Source organism: Mchenga conophoros, linkage group LG16, assembly GCF_057382185.1.
Source record: "Mchenga conophoros isolate Kocher_MC1m ecotype Shallow Benthic linkage group LG16, M_conophoros_male_GT1.1, whole genome shotgun sequence".
NCBI lineage: Eukaryota > Metazoa > Chordata > Actinopteri > Cichliformes > Cichlidae > Mchenga > Mchenga conophoros.
Genome location: NC_140541.1, coordinates 12830083 through 12851164, shown reverse-complemented (window position 1 = coordinate 12851164; position 21082 = coordinate 12830083). Strand labels below are relative to the sequence as shown.

The window sequence follows — 21082 nt, the reverse complement described above, 5'->3', positions numbered from 1 at the left end:
AAGGGTACTAGCTGCTCTAACTCCATGTTTTTATTCTATTACTTTGCACATACTTGATAGCTGTTTTAGCTCAATATCAGTTCCTCTTAGATATTTTACCCACCTGCTGAATAACAGTGTTCCACACCCACTAACATTATACAGATCCAAGAGAAAAGAGACTGTAACGCAGTCTGATGTCTAAGCTTTAAATGAACAAGACTTACTTGTACATACACTTTGGCCATGTTTAATACAAACTCTGTCTCTTGCTCTATGGCAGCTGAGAGATGCTCCAGCCTCCCCATGCCTTTAATTGGATAAGTGGAAGAAAATGGGTAGGTGGATTCCAGCCCTTCTTACTCACAAAGTGTGTTTGCAAATGTGATTGCATTGAGGGGACAGTAAGTTGAGAAGGTCTGAAACTACTGTAGATATTTCAAGTACGGCAGGTTGTTTCAGTCATTACATGACCACTAAAATATACTTGGAAATATCTTTCCAGTTTTGCCACTAGGGGGAGGTGTTGCTCAAAAGATTATTGCAGTGCATTGGCACTGAAAGTGAGACAAATAATTTAAAGGACCTGGTAGTAAACAAAAGTTTATTTTCATATAGCCATATAGAAACAGAGTATAAATAGAAACAATGTATAGCAACAGAAACTTTACAAAAGAGAAATAATGTGATGCTTTTAATAATATTATTGGTAACTGCACTTCAAATGCAACAGATGTCCAATAAATATGTTCTATTATCCACAAAATCAACGTGTGTGCTGAAACTATGTAAGTCTGACCTAAAAAAGCCAGCTAGAGATGACAGACGATGCAATAATGTTTTAAGTTGAAAGAAACAAAAAAACCCCGGCAAAAACTAAAGTACGCAATCCATCTTTGAACCTTCAGGTTCATCCATAAATTTACTGACTAACCAGATCTGACGCTGCTAAGTATAAAGCAGCGTACTATGCTATATAGGGAATGTTAAAGAACTGGATATGTGAAAGCATTTTTCTTCCCTTCACTAAGTGCTACAAAATACTCGTCTGTGCCAACTGCCCGGTGGGAGATGGGAAAGACACAAAAAGGTTTTGGGCCAAAGGAAGGTAGCACCAAGGACCAGCTGCAGGCCAGTGTGCATCATTGGAAAGCACACACCTGTTAGTAACCATACCCCTGGTGATAGCCATCCTGATAACTGTGTTCGTATCCATGTTGATGGTAACCATAGCCACCATATTCATCTTCAGGGCAGCGCATGCCAAGTGACTGCTGGATGGCCATCTCCTGTCTGCGGAGCTGCATAGAGTCTACCAGGTCATAGATAATGGCCATGGACCACATGGGTGAGGGGTACCAGGACTTGACATTGCCATCCTTCCCCACCAGCAGCATGGAGAAGTATTCTGGGCTGATTTGGAAGTAGTTTCTCATGTCCTTCACGAGGGTAGCTGAGAGCCCTTCACGCTCCACGGTAGCACTCCCTGGATGGACCAGAGGATCAGGTTAGGAACAACGTATTAAAGAGTGAATTTCACAATAGATGTAGCACATCGACATTTTCCTCTTCCTCTAAACTTATCACACAGAACTCAGATACCAAAAAAGTAGAGACCTTAGCTTTCAGAAAATATATCTGTTCACTATTTTGTATTAAATATTCTTACCATTGATAGGATAGAGCTCCAAGACTCCGCCCATATCTGGCGACTCTGTGCCAACCAGCTTCAGAATGGCGATGTGCCTCAGGCCTGTGTAACCATGGCAACCATTTTTTGAAAAGACATCAGAATGAGGCAAACAATTTTTAGACAACAGCATGACTTCAAATGAGAACAGCAGTATGCTGACCAACTGTTCCTTATCAGTCTGCTTATTTAGGCTGATTGTTACTTATTTGTTATTGGAACTGTCCTAAGCACTGGTCTCTAGGTAAAGGGAGGAGAATGTGATGGTGGTCCAGAAAGCCCTGCCAAAAAAGCTGTTTCCTCTGAAGCGAGAAAGCCCACATTAAACACAGGAGAACGCTGGCTTCACTTGGTGAGTGCCAAGTGCTGAATACCAGGATCAAACCTCTCAGGCCTTCAGCCCAGTCAGCAGGACAGGCCTTTGTGTGGGATGAGGGAGCGAGGGGGCAGCCCTGGGTGCTAAACCAGCCAAGAGCAACACACGAAGGGAAAAAAGTCCCAGTAGAACCTAAACTGGATCTAGTGATAAAGCAAGAAAAGCTGATTTTTTCAATCATCTGACTTGACTTAAATAAAAACAGTGTACACTCAAACAGATAAATGGTAGCACTTTCTAGGAAGTTATATTTCATGAGAGCTTTATAAGCTAGGACAAATGATAAATAATCTGTTAATGCTTCACAGATCAACAGTAAGCTAAAAATATTTTTTATCATTGCAAGGTTGTAAAAATTTGCTTTGGCTTAAATATAAACCCCTATTTAATGCCCCTGTGTACACACAGTGTATGTGTGTTTGAAGGTGAAACAGGCATGAAACATTCAAAAAGAGAGGGCAGTGAAAGATTACTTGTCATCTTGTTCACTAGCCCTTAAGGTCAGAAACTGATATAATGTAATTGTAGATTTAATGGCTGATTGTTACAAATAAAACATCTGACTCAAGGTCAAGCTCATACACGTGAAAGACCATTTAGTGTTTTTTACAGCCTATGTTAACCTGTATGAATATGCAGAAGCAACAAAAGTCTGAAGGGAGCCAGGAAGAAATGTCCAAAATCTTCAGCTTGTGCAAACAAAACAAGAGCGTGAGGTTCATCTTGGGCAGAAAGTCCTGCTGACAGCAGTTATTTGGTTTCACAGAGAAGGAAAGTTCACCGTGGGCTATTTAAAGTTTACACGTGTCTTCCACAAACCTGTCAAACGTATCAGGTTGTTGAGATTTGCAAAGTTGAGACAAATGCCTCTTTTTGAGATGTGCCGTAATAACTTTCAAGTTGCTGTGGAAAAATTGACTAACCGGCCGGCTGAAAAGTCTCCTGCCAGGGGAGGAAAAGAAAAACAGTTCAGTTTTTTGCCAGTTCCGTCATCTGGGATCCTTCTCCACATCCACTGGTGAACATGCATTAACACACACATAGTGCTCATGTGCATAAACACAGGCTGATAACGTCTGGAAAGTTGCAGTAAACAAAAAAACATAACTTGTTCATTTGATTTCATTGCTTCTTCATTTGATTAACATATTCATGAATATTCTGACTAACATTTTGGCAAGCAGGGACATGACACAGGCCCGTGTGAAGAGAAGGTCACCTTGGAATAAACATGTCATCAGAGGGAAGTTTCATAAAGAGTTCTGCTCTTTTAGGTATTTCTTCCCAGGAAATGAATCTTTGTACTTTCGGACTTGCAGGAACAGAAGATTGTTATGGGCGGCTGTGCATCTTCCACTAATAGGAAGGTCAGTTGTTCAATCTCTTACAACATTTCTTATAGGGTACAGAGTACAGTGAACAGGCACATCGTGACCGTTTACGATGAATTAGACTAAGGAGTGTTAATCACACTAACAATTGGTTCATTGAGCCTGCAACTGTGTTTCTTATAGATTTGTTTTTTGGTTGCAGCAGGCAGCAGATTTTGGAGAAAAAAACCTACACCACCTAAACAGCACCAAGCAGCAGAGAGACTCAATTAGAGCTTGGGTGGCGAGCATATTTGAGCTTTTAGCAACTGAAGTGACCTCTGAAAAGTTAAACTGGTTGACTTCTGGTGACTCACCCAGATTGCAGGCTTGGCTGTTGAGGGCGTAGAGCTGCTGCTGATAGGCCCACTCCTCGTCGTTGGGAGCGGAGATAATGAACAGGCGACGTCTCCATCGGAACCTGCAATCACAGAAAATTTGAGTCCGGATTTAAGTGGCACTTTGGTCCCGCAGTGAGAGCTCTGTACCAAGACAAGGAGTTTGTGCTTGTGTGCTACATATTCCCCTTATTACTGCCAGAGGGTGACAACCCGGAATTATGGTCAAAAACCTGCCAGATCTCTACACTGTGTTCGGGGGGGATTCAGGTCTCTATGGCAACAAAAGACAGCCTGTCTTTAGAAATCTCCAGGAGAAAATGTGACTGAAATGATTTAGCCTTGAGGAATGGCAGGGTTTTTGTTACTTTTGATTTTCATGGAACACACACACATGCATGCTGCTGCAGTCTGCCAAGTGCTGCTCAGAATTATTTAATTGTGGTCCAGCTGACTGCAACAGATATTTGACTGATGTGGACACACCATGATGGGACCACCCAGTAATTCCAACTACACAGACTATATTGATCCTTGGGGGAACAACCTATATATGGCATCAATCTCAATAAAATGTTGTAATAGAAACTGTACTGAATACCTCAATTTGTCATGGAAATCTTGCACCCATGGAATGGTTTGTGCATGTTATTTTTAAGCTACAAGTTAATGCTACATCAGCATGGGTGCTCTTATCCAGTGTTATTTTCACTGACCAATTATTTTTGTCATAATTTTTGTCAGTTACCTTTGTTTTCATGATGAAAGGGAGACAATAACTAACTAAAAACTAGTGCACGAGACAAAAAAGTGCGATGGAATATATTGATACTTTGGTCTACAAAAAATAAAAAATGTGAGATCCAATCAGAAATATTTAAGCTGTGTACAAAGGCGGGACGAGTTTGGAAGTGACCCAATCAGAGGTAATTGCCCTGTGCATAAAATGTGACCAAATATCGAAACCTGGGAGGAAGAGGAGAGTGAGCATATGCACACATTTCACATTTGATATCAAGGAAAATAAGATGGAAACAAACCTTTACACTTTCAATGATATTTAACAGACTAAAAATAGAAATAGACTGAAACTACAATATTTCAGATGCCTAAATTATGACTAAAACTAAATATTCAAAAGACTATGACTAAAATAATCAAAATTAAAAATGTAAAACAATCACAGCAGTATTCCTGTACACAAATCCATTCTTGTGTGATCCCCGAACAGTTTATGATTGCAGCTTATTAACCAAGCTTGCTAGTGTTAGCTAATAACTTTCTCAACCTCAACCTGAATTGTGTCTCCAAAAACACCACACCATAATGCTAAAATGTAAGGTTTTCAAAGCAAGTGGATCAGTGAATCAGTGGGTCTACAGGCTTTATTTACTGATCTCACTCATGGGCGAATATCAGCAAATCCCTGCTGATAGTTCTTATGATGTTTTTGTCAGAAAAAAAGGTTTTAATGTTTGTACATCCACAGTGTTTTGGTCATGCCCTATATTTCCATAGAAATCCTCACCTGGAGAGAAAGTTTTCCAAAGATCTGGGCTTGTCTTCCTTCTTACAGACCACTCCATCTCTCTTCTGCTGCTCCATCTCTCGCATTCGGGAGGAGAAGGTGTCGATGTAGTTAAATACAGCCTTCATGGCAATGGGAACCTCAAAGGATTGCTGACAAACAAGATTGACAAGAACCAGTCATACTCTCCCAAAGGTCGAGTCCGAGGTGAAACCACAGAATAAATAAATCAAAATCCCTGTCGACAAAAAATAAAACAATAAGTAGCACTACAGTACAGCGGGCATTAAAATAGAAATCCACTGCATGAAAATGGTGAAACTCCTTCCAGTAATGTGATTATATGAAGTTATGCATGTTAGTAAATGTGGTGTGGGCTTTATCACATCCCAGCAAATCTTTGTAACAACTTCTGGGAAGCAGCAAAACCAAGTATCTCATTTCATCCTAACTGGTCATAACACGAACATCTGAAACGCGCACAAAAATGTAACACACTTGCACATCTTCCTCAGGACATGCTGAAGTTGCCATTCTGATTCTTTCACACCTTTCCTTGCACTGCGCTCTCTGTCCTTTTTCTGTCTAATACACACACCCACATCCGTGTACATTCACAGACTCCTCTGTCTCTGCTGCTGACAGCAGAGGATGTGAACACTGGCCTCTTTGATGAATCTGTCCGAAAAACAGGCTGGTGATTTATCCTGGCACATGCACACACACTCTTATACACAGATGTTGAGCAAATGTCATGTTGTGTAAATTTAAACAGTGTTTTAGTAAAAGCACCATGTTGGCAGTATTAGGGCAGAGAAAAAGAGAAAGATTTAATGGAAGTGTAAGCAGATAAGTTGTGAATCAGTGAACACTGGAAGAGGACCAACTGACCAACAGCAGTGCTGTTAATCAAGGCTGTTTAAAAGTATTAGTCAAGACTATGTGAAAGGGCAAGTAAAAAAGTACGATTAAAATCCTCCCTGCTAAAATATCATAGTATATTTAGAGGTCTTTCACAATTCAGTGACTGAATCCCTTAAGGCTATGTTCCAGGAAGGCAGGACTTTTGACACAGCTGATCATGCAGTCTTGGTGAATATGCTACATGGCAACAGTCTTGTCCAATAACACTGTAACTTAGTTTTGAAATAACCATGACGTGTCTGCTTTCCTGGGTCTTCTTCTGTGTTTTTTCCTGTTTCCAAAGAAATGCCTTTGGATGTGTGTGTGCATCCAAAGGCACTTTGCATTGGTTACATTGTTGCTCTGCTTGGTTCCTTCTTATTTTTTGTATGTACATGTGTAACAGCCATACCCAGCACTGCCTTCACTTTCACAATATTTTACAAATATTTGTTTCCCAGAGTCAGAACAGACATTAAAAAGAAGCATTTACCGATGCTGGCTATGTTACGTGGCCTAATCTACAGGGGGATATCTTTTATGAGTGTTTTCCATTTCCCTGCATTGCTTCTCTTCTCTTCGTGTCATGTCAGCTATTTACAGTGCAGCTGACTGAGAAGAGCTTACACTGCAAATGCTTGTTAAAGGCTCTTTGAGACTGATGGTGGCCTAAAGGTTAGTGTGAGCCTGCTATTATAGTTACTCACAATGGCAACACATCACTATCATGCTAACCGTCTTGTTAGCATGTACTAATTAGTCCTAAACATAACATGGAGCTGAGGCTGTTTGGAATGTCACAGGGTTTTGACATCATATGTTTAGACTGTTTAGCTTACACGTATGTACCTCACTGCATGTTTATTGGGCACCGATGCATTACAAATATATATTTACTCATTTATTTTTTTTAACACCTTGTTTTGTGTTTTCTTAACACTTTACTAAAACAAGACCATTTAATTTTGGTATCTCACCATAGCACTTGCAACAGTTAAAACAAAGTTAATTTGGAGTAGAAACCAAGTGTAGACATATCAAGTGAACACTAGATATATCTGTATGCCCATCCACATTATCTTTGCCTATATTGACAGCTGTTTATCTCTCTGCTTCAAGCTTTACAGGTACATTAATGACAGTTCTCATATTTAGGCTAAAGATTATTCTCTCTCATTATTATTTCCTCTAGATTAGGGTTGTAGTGGAGATATCAAGGATAGGCACGGTTGTGGCACTGATTCAGTCTTTGAGCACTACTGTCACCCCGGTGTGTCAGCCAGAACACAACTTAAGGGCAAATTGTCGCAGAGTAGGGAAGAAGGAGCTTGAGGTTCGGTCTGAGGCACTTTATTGTCACGACTCAATTTCTGGGGCTGTAAAACCGTTGCATGTGTATGTGTGTGGTTTTACATAACATCCTGCAGGAATCAGTGCACCCCACCGGACCAACACTGCTCATCGGACCTTAAACTGCCCACCTTACTAACCGGATGATGTCACCATACGGTGGGCTGGCCCAAACTGACAGAAGATTGAATATTAAATGAACAGTAGATAAACTTATATAAACTTATGAACACCAATAGAATTATCCTATGAACTTTGGGGCCTTTTATACAAGGGTCAGTCAACTCCAGGCCTCAGGGGCTGGTGTCCTGCAGGTTTTTGATCTCACCCTGGGTCAGCACACCTGAATCAAACGATTGGTTCATTACCAGGCCTCTGGAGAACTTCAAGACATGACACCGTCACATTCAGTGAGTATATGTTTATAACGCTCTTCTTTTCAAAACAAAAAATGTGAGTGTGTGTGAATCTCCAATCATCTCCTGGATGATTGAGAATGCATCAAGACGTGAGTGTGTGTGGTTCATTTAGGGGACATCTTTATATTTTAGAGTGAAAAAACTGCTTGACTTACATGCAGTGCTTTAAGTGGGCCGGTACGCGCCGGTACTCAGTACCGCCAATTCTAAATATAGCTCTTGAGAGTACCGCCACCTCTCCATGCGCCCAGAACGTGCTTTTAGCGTACCGGTACTCTCATTTGCACATCTGTTATAATCGTTTGGCTGCGCTGCCGCTTTTCAGAGCGCCCTTCACAAGCACGCTTCCTAATTCGTCCCACCGAGAGCAGAGACTACATTACCCATACACCAATGTGTTTTACAAGTGAAAAGCGCATGCGTCGCTTTTGCCGTTGTCATGTCAACTCAACGTGGTCCGGAGAGGGTGTGTAAAACGCGCAAACAGCTGCTCGGTTAAAATACAAAAACAATGAACACTTAATATGCTCTCCTGGCTTCAGACTCTGAGTAGTAAAAGAACAAGGTCAGAATCAGAGGACTCGCTGGCTGACACCCCACCAAGCCAGAATGATATCGCTGCAGGTCAGACGCAAGCTAATGAAAGCTGCACTAGTGCCGCAGCCGCGGACGACGGCACTTTTGGCGAGGACGAGAATGACACCATTTCTACCGATGACAACAGCCGTGTTAGCGAGCATGAGTGGCCAGAATGTTGGTCCCAAGCACAAGTCCGGTATTTCTCCACAAATTACAAGTGGCTGATCAGCAGAAATCAAAAGTTGGGTCGTAGTGTGTGTAGTCAAGTTTGTGCTCGCGTGGACATGCAGCAAGGGCAGAGAGTGTCGCAGGAGTGGAGTGGGTGCTTAATCTCGTCTTTTGGAAGGGACAAGGCTGCACAACAAAACTCACTACGAAAGAAAATAAAAGAGCACAGAGACTCAATTTATCACAAGAAAGCAGTTGAAATAAAAGAGAAGGCAACACAAAATACAATGCAAAAACACAATGAAGATATGAGAAAGGCTGACTACGCTTCAACTTCAATGTGTTTAGAACAGCTTATAAGATTGGCAAGCATGGGTGTCCCTTTACAGACATGCCAATAGATGTCCAGTTGCAAGTCTTAAATGGTGTCAAGATGGGCAGAGTTTTGCACTCTAATAACTCATGTGCAAATATACTGGATCACATTGCAGCTGAAATGGAAAAAGAAGGTAGTCAATGACATAGTGATGAATGAAAGAAAATTGTGTGTGCTCATTGATGAATCCACTACAATAAGTGGAAAGTCTGTGCTTGTCGTGTGCCTGCGGTCAGCTATTTCCAGTGAAAATCCAGACACAATATTTTTTGAACTGATTGAGCTGCAGGGGACCACAGCAAAGGACATCACTGAAGCACTGTTAGGATGTCTTCATAATAATGGCTTTGACCCTCACTACCTACAGGAACATTTGTTGGCATTTGCTTGTGATGGAGCCTCAGTGATGCTTGGGAGGAAAGCAGGAGTTGCTGCGCAGCTTTGTTCCAAATTCCCTTACCTGTTTGTCTGGCATTGTTCCAATCACAGACTGGAACTGGCAGTTTGTGATGTTTTGAAGGAGGTAGGAGGAATCAACCACTTTAAAATATTCTTAGATCAGCTTTACTCCCTCTGCCATGCATCACCAAAAAACCAAAGGGAGTTAACCGAGAGTGCTCACAATGTTGGACAACGTCTCCTTGTGATAGGCCGTGTTTTATCAGTGCATTGGGTTGCTTCAAGTGAGAGAACAGTGAAAGCAGTATGGGAGAACTACCAAGCTCTGCAGGTACACTTTACAAGTGCTGCTGCTGATACCAGCAGTGACTCAAGAGAGAGAGCAAAATACAAATTATTTTATAATTTATTTTATATACATTTTGTTAAAAATAAATTTCAATACCTTTTTGCACATTTTATTTATGTTCAGTAGCTCTTTCTAGCTCAAGCAAATCCGCAAACTAATAAAATGATTTATTATTTTGTATAAGGTTGTCTGTTGACTGTTGTATATAAAACCCATTCAATAGTTGTTGTTACCTCAGGGGAGGCGGAAAAAAAAATAGAGTACCGGCACCTCTTTTGGGCCACTTAAAGCACTGCTTACATGCTTTCCAAATTCACACTGCATTAATTTAAGTATTCAACAAGCTAATTGATCTACACAGCACGGCCATTCTGTTATGGGGCTGCCCATCGCATTCTAGCCCCTTTATTATCAATATAACATGCCTTGATGAGACTGTGGTCTGGCACTATTTACCTAAATCTGAATTAAATTATTCACAAGTCACTACAAAAGGTATACTTGTGTTTAATTTGGCGTATTTGATGCTCTTCCCAACACAGCTGTCAAGGGATTTTTTTTTTTTTTTTTCCTCCTCCTGGTACTTAAATAGGGATCTTTCACTGTTAGGCAAATGTGCAAACCACTACACTATAGAGCCACAGCCTTCACATAATCATCCTATACTGCTTAGAAAGAGTAAGTCTCTACCTTGACTCTCATGTCAGTGTCTGTGAGGACCATGTAGAACTCCTCGTAGGTCATGCCAAACTCTTTCCTCAGCTCTGTGATCAGATCCTGGTTCACCAGGTCTTCCTGACGAAGGCCCTTCATAGGCTTGTCATTCTCTGGAGAAATAAAGGCACATTAGACAGATTCAACATCTACTTTCCTACTTTAAAGAGGGTACTAATTTCCCCTTTAAAGAAAATCAATTAACTGTTAAAATCAAAGGAACATAACATTTATTATATTTGGAATCTTAGTGAAATGGTCCAAAAGTCAAATGTAAATCTAATATATTGCCTGGAATATCAGATTGGAAAAATTGGGGAAAGAAGGAAAACTGCACACTATTGGTTAATCTGTCTTCTGTCATGTCTCCCTCCCCTCACTGCCAGTCGGTTGCAGCAGATGGCTGCCTCTCACTGAACCTGAGGTTTCTTCCTGTTCAAAAGGAGTTTTTTTTTTTTTTTTTTTTTTTTTTTTTTTTTTTTCCTTCTTCTCACTGTCACCAAGTGATAGCTCATCTTCATCTTCTGAATGTTGGTTTTTTTTTTCCCCCTGACAATTATTCAAATGGTTATGGCTTCAAAAGGCTAGAAAAGTACAGGGAAGATACAAAAACAGTTTAAGACATGTTACAGTCGTATTTCTTAACGTAAAATGAAGAGCAATTGTTTCCCAGTTAACATGCTTACTCCTCTTGTAGTTTAGTCATCTATGCTGATTTCAAAAAAACTGCTCCTTTAACAAATTTGTCTGAGAAGTTTAAGAATTAGACTCTTGAGTGAAGAGCAGAACTGAAGCATGCAGAATGAATCGGGGACAAACTGGACAAACAGCAGCTGAGATCTAAAAGGGTTGGATGTCTCAGAAGTCTAATGGAGCTGGTGTTTATGCAGACCAAAGCCTTTAATCATAGCTCCTTCCGTGTGTGTGTATGACATACAGACCACGGAACAGTGTGTTCTTGGTGGCTGGTTTGCCCACTCTCTGCTGTGTAATGTGTATGAGCAATCACGTCAGGAAACCCCCAGTACATGTAGGTGGCAGAGGACAGACTGTACACACAGATATGTACAGCAAACACTCTTTAATATGGTCTATATGCAAAACATACACATGGCCAACCAGGCTACAACCCAAAGATGAAGTCACTGTAAGCAGAGGAGGGGCAATGCTGAAAGGACCAGCTGTTTGTCTGTGCACTGTGATCACACACAGTGAGTTTCTCTCACTTCCAAGGACTCTTATGTTGACTTCCATTTACTTTCTTGAGATTCATTTACATACTGTTGCTTAGCTTAACCTAAACTTAAATCAAGCCTTCATAATTAAAATGAATGAAGACTTACCAACAGAGGTGGGCCACAACAATGTGACTACATAAAAACATGTCTGGATAAAACCTCATCTGCACATTGAGTGACACACTTAAAAAGCTTAACAAAGAGCAGTTAACACACATCAACCGCAGCCTCTGGTTTGAGACGGCTATAAAATGTCTCAAAATAGAAGCCAAGCACAAATGACGCAGTGCGTCTCACAAAAACAGCAGCAGTTTTGTTGCATTTGAACAAGTAGGTTTTCAAGCACTGTTATAACTGCTCTCTGTGTGCATGTGGGTGTGATGAATTAAATGTCTCCAGCTTACACATCAACTCCACAGGAGATGATGCACAGGAAAGGTATGCACTCTGGTTTGCTCTCCCGGTACATGTTATACAGACTTCTGTACTTCATAGCTGCTGAACTCATCACATTTTGGATTGGAAGCTGAAGGCATTCCTACCTCTAGCTACAGATAAAGTGTAATTACTAAAATAAGCAACGGTATTATGGTAAATGAGCCGAATCTAACATCACTGAATTCAGAGGTCAACACTGTTTAGTATCACCTGCACAGAGAAGCACAAAACACTGTGGCTTTGGCAGAGTCGGTGCACATTCTGGATGTCACTGTGGGAGCAGAGATCTCTGCTGAACACATTTAGTTTGACATAATGTGAGGAAGGTAAAACAAGGACAGGACAGCAGATGTGGCAGGAGACACTTTTCCTTGCCACAGTCTCAGTATGGACAGCACTCACACAACATTTCCCTGAAAAATGGTATTTTAAGGCAAATCACATCTACTGTATTCCTAAAAACATGCAAACTTACTTACATTTATGACAGAATGCCCGAGTCTGTTTATTTCAGTGCTAAGTAGAGAGAAAATGCTTTCCTTTTTGGTGATAACCACAATTGTTATCAACAACCCTCCGGTGTAAGAGAAAGAGTTTCACTGTGAAGGAGATTAGTGGTGAGGTCAGTGAGAACATGTGGCTGGAACTTCATCTAAGATGACATTACCTTTGCCTCTCAAAGCCTTCTACTGATCTGAAATACAGGACTAGAAAGACAGATCCTATTTCTTACATTCTTTCATATTGCTTCCAGTCAGGCTAGATCGGGAAACCCTGAATCATCCCTCAGTCATGCTGCTGTGGGCTCAGGCTGATGGGGGACTTTGCAAAACACTCTGAGCATCGCACTGAACAACTCTCTGAGCTTCTCTGCTCACTTATTTGTCTTCTCTTTCCAGCAGGTTGCGCCTTGTTCTCCTCTCTTTCTCCTCACTTGCCCAACTGTCTCACCCTGAAGTGGTTCTGTCAGAAATCTCTTCTTGTTAAAAAGTTCTTCCTCCCCACTTTCACCAAATGTTTACTTGCAGTTTACTTGGTATCTGATCATTGGGGTTCTCTCTTGTATTGTAGGATCTTTAGTATATAAAACAACTTGGGATGGCTGTTGTTGTAGATCGGGGCAATAAAAATAAACCTGGACTAACTGCTTTGTTGTTCTGTGTTTCTAGTTAACATGTTTGTTTGTTTGTTTTTGTGTGGTGCACAGAAGTTCCCACTGTTGTGTTACTGGTTTAATATTGTTTTCCTCATACTACACGTGAGTATTCTGTGTCTTCGCAAAGTAGAACAGAAAAGCGGCAGCTCTTAAAATGACAGGAAAAGCATTTAGCTGGATCTATGATGACTCTGTCATCCTAAGGAAGATTTACTGACAGCGGAAACATGACTTTGATTTAGATTTACAGCCTTCTGCTGGTTAACTGCAGTGTTTTGCTGCATGGAAGGGCTGTTTGGGAAATCCATCTTCAGTGCTGGAAACTTCAAAAATGTTTCATTGTTTCAAAATGTTGCAGTTGAGAAATGCTGCACGTCCGAAAAACATCTGCTCCAAATTGAGAGCCACATGAGCTATTCAAAAAAGGTGCCTGGCTGAGCAACTGAAAGACTTGCTACAGTTAATAGCGATTGTGGCATATACCATGTCAAAACAAGGAGCAAAAAAACAAAAACGTATTGAACCCTCTCATACTGCATATGGAACTACTTACCTATCTGATAGTGGTCGATTTTCATGGTGGAGTTGGTCAAAGAGCCAAAAATAGTTATGATAGAAACTTTCCTGATGGCCATCTCACACACAGACTCCAGGTACTCATCCCTCTGCTGAACATACATACTGAGCTCCTCACTGGGGGATGTAATCAGCTGGAGGAAGGGAGGGAGTGGAAACAGGGAGGTTAGAGTATCCTGTGTATGCTGTGACACGCGCGCGTGCAAATACAGTGTGCTGCAGAGGTGATGTTTACATTAACCTGTAGGCGGACGATGGGGCATATTTTCCCAGCCTGTTCACAGCACCACTGTGATAAGAATCTATACTGGCTGCAAAACAGAGCCGCACAGTCTGTTAGCTCACAGCTGTGCAGTCTTTCAAATACCTGGATGATGGTTGTGCGACCTACCCTACCACTTCACTATACAGAAGTGACACTGTACAATAAATGGTACAGAGGTGCTTACCTGTTTGTTGACTAGTGAAAAATTAATCAACAATAAATGATTTGTCCTGATGTGAGTCTTTAGAACATTTCAGTACTCTGTCTTGGAAAACAAAGTCTTTCCTTATTGGAGCCGCACCAACTGTAGGTCACTTCCTTCTGCTCCACACTGCCAGCTGCTCAGTGACTCAGAATGGTGTAATGCTCAACTTCCCAACTCAAAACCTATCAAGCCGATCAAAATTTGAAGTCCAGAATAAAAGCACTAATTTCATGTTTGACTAATGAGTTTGGCTGATGGCTGTGTCTTTTAATTTCTCTTATAGCTGCATTCATTACTGTAGTGCTGATGTGTTTCTTTAAAGAAACTGTTTGAGATTTTAGGGAATTTTGCTTATTTGCTTCCTTGCTGCAAGTTGGATGAAGAGATTGATCCCACTCTCGAGGTTGTTTGGGATATATATATATATATATATATATATATATATATATATATATATATATATATATATATATATATATATATATATATATATATATATATATATATATATATATATATATATATATATATTATAGTTATTGGCCAGTTAGCTTAGCATAAAGCTGGCTGATAGTTGTATTTGACAGAAAACTCAGTTAATTACTGAGGAGATATTTAGATTATTACAGAAAGGAGGCAACATCAATTAATTACTGAGGTAATGCTAAATCAGAAATTAAATCACATATCATGCTTCATCTGTTGGAGCCATTTTTGGCTGGGTGCAGAGAAGTCCATGCTATCTGCTTATCAGATGCCCATGGTCTGATATTTGTATTCATCTGTATTTTGGCAAGAAATCAAATAAGCACTTTGGCCAAAATGTTAAACCTGTCCTCACACTTAGCGATGGTGCTCTGAGTACTGACATTTCCCTCTGGCCAAAGCTCGAAACCTGGAGTTTTGCCAGGTGAAAGAGCCTCTTGTGAACTGTCAGTATTATGTCATGCTCTCACCAGCAGCCGCCTCCTGTTTTCAAAGTAATCCAGAAAGGAGGCAAGGGCACTCTTTGGTGGTGGCGTTGGCTTTTTAGTGGGCTTTGGATAGTCCACTTTCTCCGGGTACTTTGACGCCTTCTTTCCATTTTTCTTTCCCCCGATCTTTCCCTCCTTCCCTGGCTTTCCTCTTCTGTCGGCTTTCTTGGCACCCTTGTCATTCTTTTTCTTCTTCTTGTCATGCTTATCGTGCTTTCCCTTCCTGGTAGGAGTGATAACAGTGATGACTTCTGGCTCCTCTGGATTGCTTGCTGTTGGCTTGCTAGGCTCATACTTGTCTTCATACTCGTTAGTCAACACCTGCGCACAAAAGCAGATATTATTTTTCATTTTGTTCACTGATTCAAACACTGTGAGAATGATTTGGTCTTGAGCTGGTGTCGTGGTAAACTTTTCTTTGTACACACAAAAAATGATGGTGAAATGAGTTATGTTGGCTGCTAAACAGCTATTTCATTTGAAAAGCTCCAATGAAAAGCAATTAAAGTAATCAGCAAGAAGTGTGCTGCATATGTACTCATGGATATTATTTATAAATTTATGTAATGTATGGTTTTAGCACTAATATATACCCAGGTGTTTTGTATTCTATAAATAGCATGAATCTGAAACCCATTAAAATACAAAGTCAATCTATTAAATCTATCTTTAAAATGAATGTTACAGATTACCTTGTCTCCACCGTTCTTCTTCTTGGTGGGTTTGGTCTTTGGGAGTCTATGTGTGATGGGTAGCTTGCGGCTGTGTGGATCTCTGTTGAGTTTGTCAGTGCGGTTATCTCCAGCTGGGGTGGTTTTCGGTGGGTACCGTTCCCTTTCTCTGCGGTTGTAGTAGTATGGATCAGCGGTAGTTCTTGGCAGTGGGAGCCACAGGGCTGTGGTAGGAGCTCTGGTCGTTTTCTGAGTGGTGGTAGTAGTGGGCCTTTTTGTGGTGGTTGGTTTTCTGGTTGTTGTTGTAGTTGTTGTTGCTCTGGTTGTTGTAGTAGTCGTAGTGGTGGTCGTGGGCTGGGTTGTTGTTGTTGTTGTTGTTGTTGTAGTGGTAGTAGTTGTGGTTGGTTGTGTAGTTGTTGTTCTGGTGGTGGTTGTAGTAGGTCGAGTTGTTTTGCTATTTGAGTTTAGTTTTATTGTAGGTGTGTCAGGAACTGGCAAGATGGAGACAGAGATCACAGGTAAACATTTCATTTTGCATACACTCAAAAAAAAAGATTATTCACCCTAATAAACATGAAGCAACAATTTTGAATAAAACACAACTGAAATAAATACAATTTAAGATTAACTTAAATTCAAACTTTTAATTGAAATAGTAAATTCCTAAGGAAAATGTGCTTTGTATAAACTGAATGTATACTATTTAAGCAAATTTAATTTGAGCAGATTCCATTAAATGTAACATTACATTGTACTTATGTAACAATTTAATGTTATACGTCATCAGTGTATACTGTTAAAAAAAAAACCTTTGTAAAACTACAGGAATTTTAGTACAGTAATATACTGTACTCAATTTTGTTTCTGAGTACAGCTGCACACTGTAAACGATATTATAAAAAATATGAACAGCAAGATACAACATAATTTTACAAAGAGGAATTTTTTTTTCTTTTTTGGTTTAAATCCTGGATTTAACAGTGTTGTGAGAGTTTTTCAGTTATTTGGTGTTTAGAATTTGTTTGTTTCTGTATGAGGTGTTTTTAAGAGACTGCATGACTAAGAGTAGGGTTAAGGTTCAGCTGGCAATGCATTATAATGGCACAGAATCTTTTAGGCAGTAATCTGAGATAGTAATAAACTATAATGAACTACTGACAGTGTTGCTTAGTAAAAGCTATATTCTACATTACCAGTACCATAAAGGTTTTTACAGTGAGGAAGTTGTTGTAGTTTATAGGAGGGCACTGAACACTGTAACAGCTGACAAATCTAGCTGCCAGCCCCCTGAAAACCCTGAGTGCCATTATTCACATTATTCAAACTGGTCTAGAACCTGAGGAAAGGTTGAGTGCCAACTTGATCTCATGGCTGCCCTTCCTGGTGTAACCATCCAGTTTATCCAGGCTGCAGACTGACACTAAGATCGTACAAGTCTGTTTGCAGCTCTCAAACCAAAGATCTTTTGTTTATAGGGCACATGTGGTAATCACTGCACCATGGATATATTCTAGAAAGGTTCAATGTTAATTAAGAAGTTTTAAAACTAAAAAGTGTGGATTTCCCTGCTGTGAAAACAAACATGTTGAAAAAATGTTTATCATGGTCATTCTCACCTGCAAGTGTGCCTTCTTCCACTTGTCCCTCCACACCTGCTCCTTTACACTTCTGGATGAAGCCTTTCTGGCGGAGCTTCTCGAGCTTCCTCATGGGTGACTGGTCAATGACCTCATACATGGCCTCCAGCCTCACAGGGTAGGGATATCTCTCTTCCACCTGCAGGGTTTTCTTCAGAAGCACCATTCCAAACTTGCCTGCAGTTCAACACATTAATAGATTAAGGATATGATATGGTTAATATCAGCACCTGCAATGACGTTTTGACCCATGCACAAGTTGAGACAGAGGCTTATGCTGTCTACCTTCTTACCTTTCTCTAGTTTTAGGAAGTTCATTAGTCTGGGGATGAGTGCAGTATCTAGTGGCTCCTCCATCACTTTCCCCTCTGTTGTGATTCTCCGGACCTTGCCTCCCATCTCTCCTTCTTGGTGAAACATGACTATCTGGTTGACGTGTCTTTCTGCCAGCTCGCAGTAGACATCTGGCTTCAGTAGTGACATCATCAGTCGGTAGTAGCCGTCTGAGTCATGGGGCGCCGAGATAACGAGGACTCGGTTTTTTCCTGCAAAGCTGGCCAGCAGATTTGGTGACCCGGCGCTGCTGGGCATGCGGGTAACTCTGGCTCTGGCTCCTGGAGTACCTTCATCTGTCAGTTGACGGGACAAGCCAATCTGTCCATTCGTCCCTATCCTTCGCAACCGGCCTCCTGCTTTCTTGACTCCCTCCAGGTTCCCCGACCTGGCGGTAAGCGGAATCGCCTCGTCTGCCTGCACATTTTGTGCGTTCTTGTTGCTGTGCACCGAGATTGCCGAAGCATATCCAGGGCGCAAACGTCCCTGAAAGCGTCGGCGCAGTTGCACCCGCTTGAGGTGAGTCTGTTTGTCGGCTTGGGTCCAGGTAAGCAGATATATCAAAGCTAAACTGAGAACAAAACCCCTCATTGTTGTGTGAAATTAAAGTAGGCTAAACACTCACTGCCGTAAATGCAAAGATCCAGTGGTGGATCCTTGAACCTGTGCGTCTTTAGCGCATCTGAGGGTGACAATCAATTAATTCCAGATGAAGAGTGCAGCGCGCGCGGGATCGGCACATAATCTGCCAATGACCACTTTCAGAGCATGACTTCTACTGAGGAAATCCACGTTGCTGTCTGCCTTTAATCTGGCAAACAATACGAACACGAGAAGAGCTCAGAGCACAGATCTACAACTTCATCTCAGCAGCACTTTCGTTTCCAACTCACAGAACAGAAGATCAGAAGCGTCGATCATTGCAGTTATAATCTGCAAACATCCTCAAGTGGCTCAGAAAAAAAAAACTATCACCGCGGGATACACTCAATAAAATCCTAGAGTCCTAGAGTGAAAAGTTAAGGACCACGTCACATCTCCAAAATGCAAAATTTGTTTACGCCCTAATTACGTCTCAACTAGTCAAAGTTCTTTTGGGCTCTGTTTATTTCCCACAACAATAAGTCTTCTGGCTGCAGAAATAGTGAAGATCCCTCAAAATGCAAGACAGTTAGTCTGAGCTGGAAACCTGCGCTTAGACTGTGCAGAGGAAAAGCGAATCTGCCTCTTCTCAGGTCTCCCCTTTGGCAAATCGGAGCTCTAGAGGTTTTCCCAGAAACGTCCACACTAACCTCAGCCTCCGGACTCTTGGCGACGCAATGTCAGGACCTGCCCCGGGACATTCGGTTGCCAGTTCACTCTGCAACACTCCTTTCACTGGAAGGTTCTTTATGGGAAACTGGTCAGAATGAGGTGGGTTGCACTCAAAAACACATTAAGTAGCTGAGGAAGATTTAAGAAAGAAAAAAGTAAAGGAAAAAGTTTACTCCCCTGCTGGCCAGATCTCCGGGAAGAGAAATCCCCATAATCTTACACAGTGTCAAGTTCCCCCTTTTAAGGCGAAAGAGGAACGCCCCCAAATTCGATTTCTTTCTACCAGCATATTCCACCTCCTCATTTTCATTCGATTTAAATTCACAGCATGACCGCCTCTTTCATCTTATTCTAAATGTCACTGCGAAAAAAGGAGAAGAAAACGCCAAAAGATTAATATTTCCAAAATAACGCAACTGCAATGATCGCCCTTGCTCTTTTATGATGTTTCTTGAACCCAAATCAGTGTTTCTCAATTTCCTCTATGAAAGTTTCCTAGGTTGGCTTGTAATTAAGGCCTAAGTAAAGAAAAGAAAGCCACCAAGTCTAAACCACATCCACTCTCACCCCAAAGACAAAATACTACCTCAGCATAAACAAAAAGGAATAGCTGCCACATTTCTATACACACAGAAAATATATCATGCCATGCAACAACCATCTTCATCTTTCTTCGAGTGATGTTAGTGTTTAGATGCAGCTTTAGATTAGATTTCACTTTTGGTCCTTTCCGTCCACAATTACAGCAACGTGGCATTATTGATGTTTCGTAGATGACATTGCCACTTGTAATGACACTTTTCTTGATCCTGCAAATGCTGAAAATCTGATTACAAATACACACAATCAAATCAGCAAAAGACTTTGTGAGCTTATTCCACTTTACTATTCCTCTCACACGTATAAAAATTGAAACAACTTGTGAAGGGAAAGAAATGCAAGCTTTCTGCAGCTTACTGCAAGTAAACTCTAAAACAACAGTTGTTATTAACACTGTATGGCATTTCATAACTTGCAAAAACTCTCTTTATGATCTTTATACAATTCTGTGTGTGTGCCACTGCGAATGTATTGGATTGGTGTTATTTTTATTAAAGGGTTCCTTGGGCAATTTTAGGATGTTTAGTGAGTTAGGTTGGTAGAATAATGTTTTTAGGGAATTATATCTTATATACCTGTTATTTGGCCCCCTACCCATAAACCTTATGAATAAAGATACATTCTAAGCACAGCACAACTGAAAAGATCATCATAACACTGGTAGTTTCAGGATTTGTGGTTCAGTATGGATGTATCCTATGAGTATTTGTGCTTACCATTACAGAAGTCTTATGTCTTATAAACAAGTAAAAACATTATGTAGGGACATTGTTTGCATTCACAGTGGACAGAATCAAACAGAGCACTGATTACTGCATTCAGTGCACAAACTCCACAGACTTCTCCACGATTTGCTCTGTAATTACACTCAGTATCCGAAATCACCAACGTCCTCTGGCCGCTCCTCTCTGAGTGAGCCGAGGTGAAACTCATTCCCAGGACTGCCGGCCTCAAACCATGTATTTTGCTTCCATCCAGATGGTTCTGTGCAACAGATCTTTAATACATTCAGAGAACCAGAATAGGCAGCAGTGGATGGCCGTATGGAAGGATGCCAACATTGAGGAGGGATTCAGATGCATAAGTCACAGTGGAGGAATCACATTTGGACCTGATACTGAACCAAACATTTATCAT

General features: G+C 40.9%; 1 protein-coding gene and 1 pseudogene across 1 annotated transcript; one reads left to right on the top strand and one right to left on the bottom strand.

The window, feature by feature from the left end:
* Nucleotides 1–565: 565 nt before the first annotated feature.
* On the bottom strand, nucleotides 566–19558 carry ccdc80 (coiled-coil domain containing 80). The gene is made up of 10 exons (XM_085248434.1): nucleotides 17992–19558; nucleotides 17678–17875; nucleotides 16083–16552; nucleotides 15373–15711; nucleotides 13924–14080; nucleotides 10515–10651; nucleotides 5282–5433; nucleotides 3733–3836; nucleotides 1649–1732; nucleotides 566–1465 (listed from the first exon to the last, which is right to left on the bottom strand). Exons 1-10 carry the CDS (start codon nucleotides 18620–18622, stop codon nucleotides 1143–1145), a joined length of 2595 nt encoding a protein of 864 aa, XP_085104560.1. The 5' UTR covers nucleotides 18623–19558; the 3' UTR covers nucleotides 566–1142.
* Nucleotides 7247–9774, top strand: LOC146556382 (E3 SUMO-protein ligase KIAA1586-like; annotated as a pseudogene).
* Nucleotides 19559–21082: the final 1524 nt, after the last annotated feature.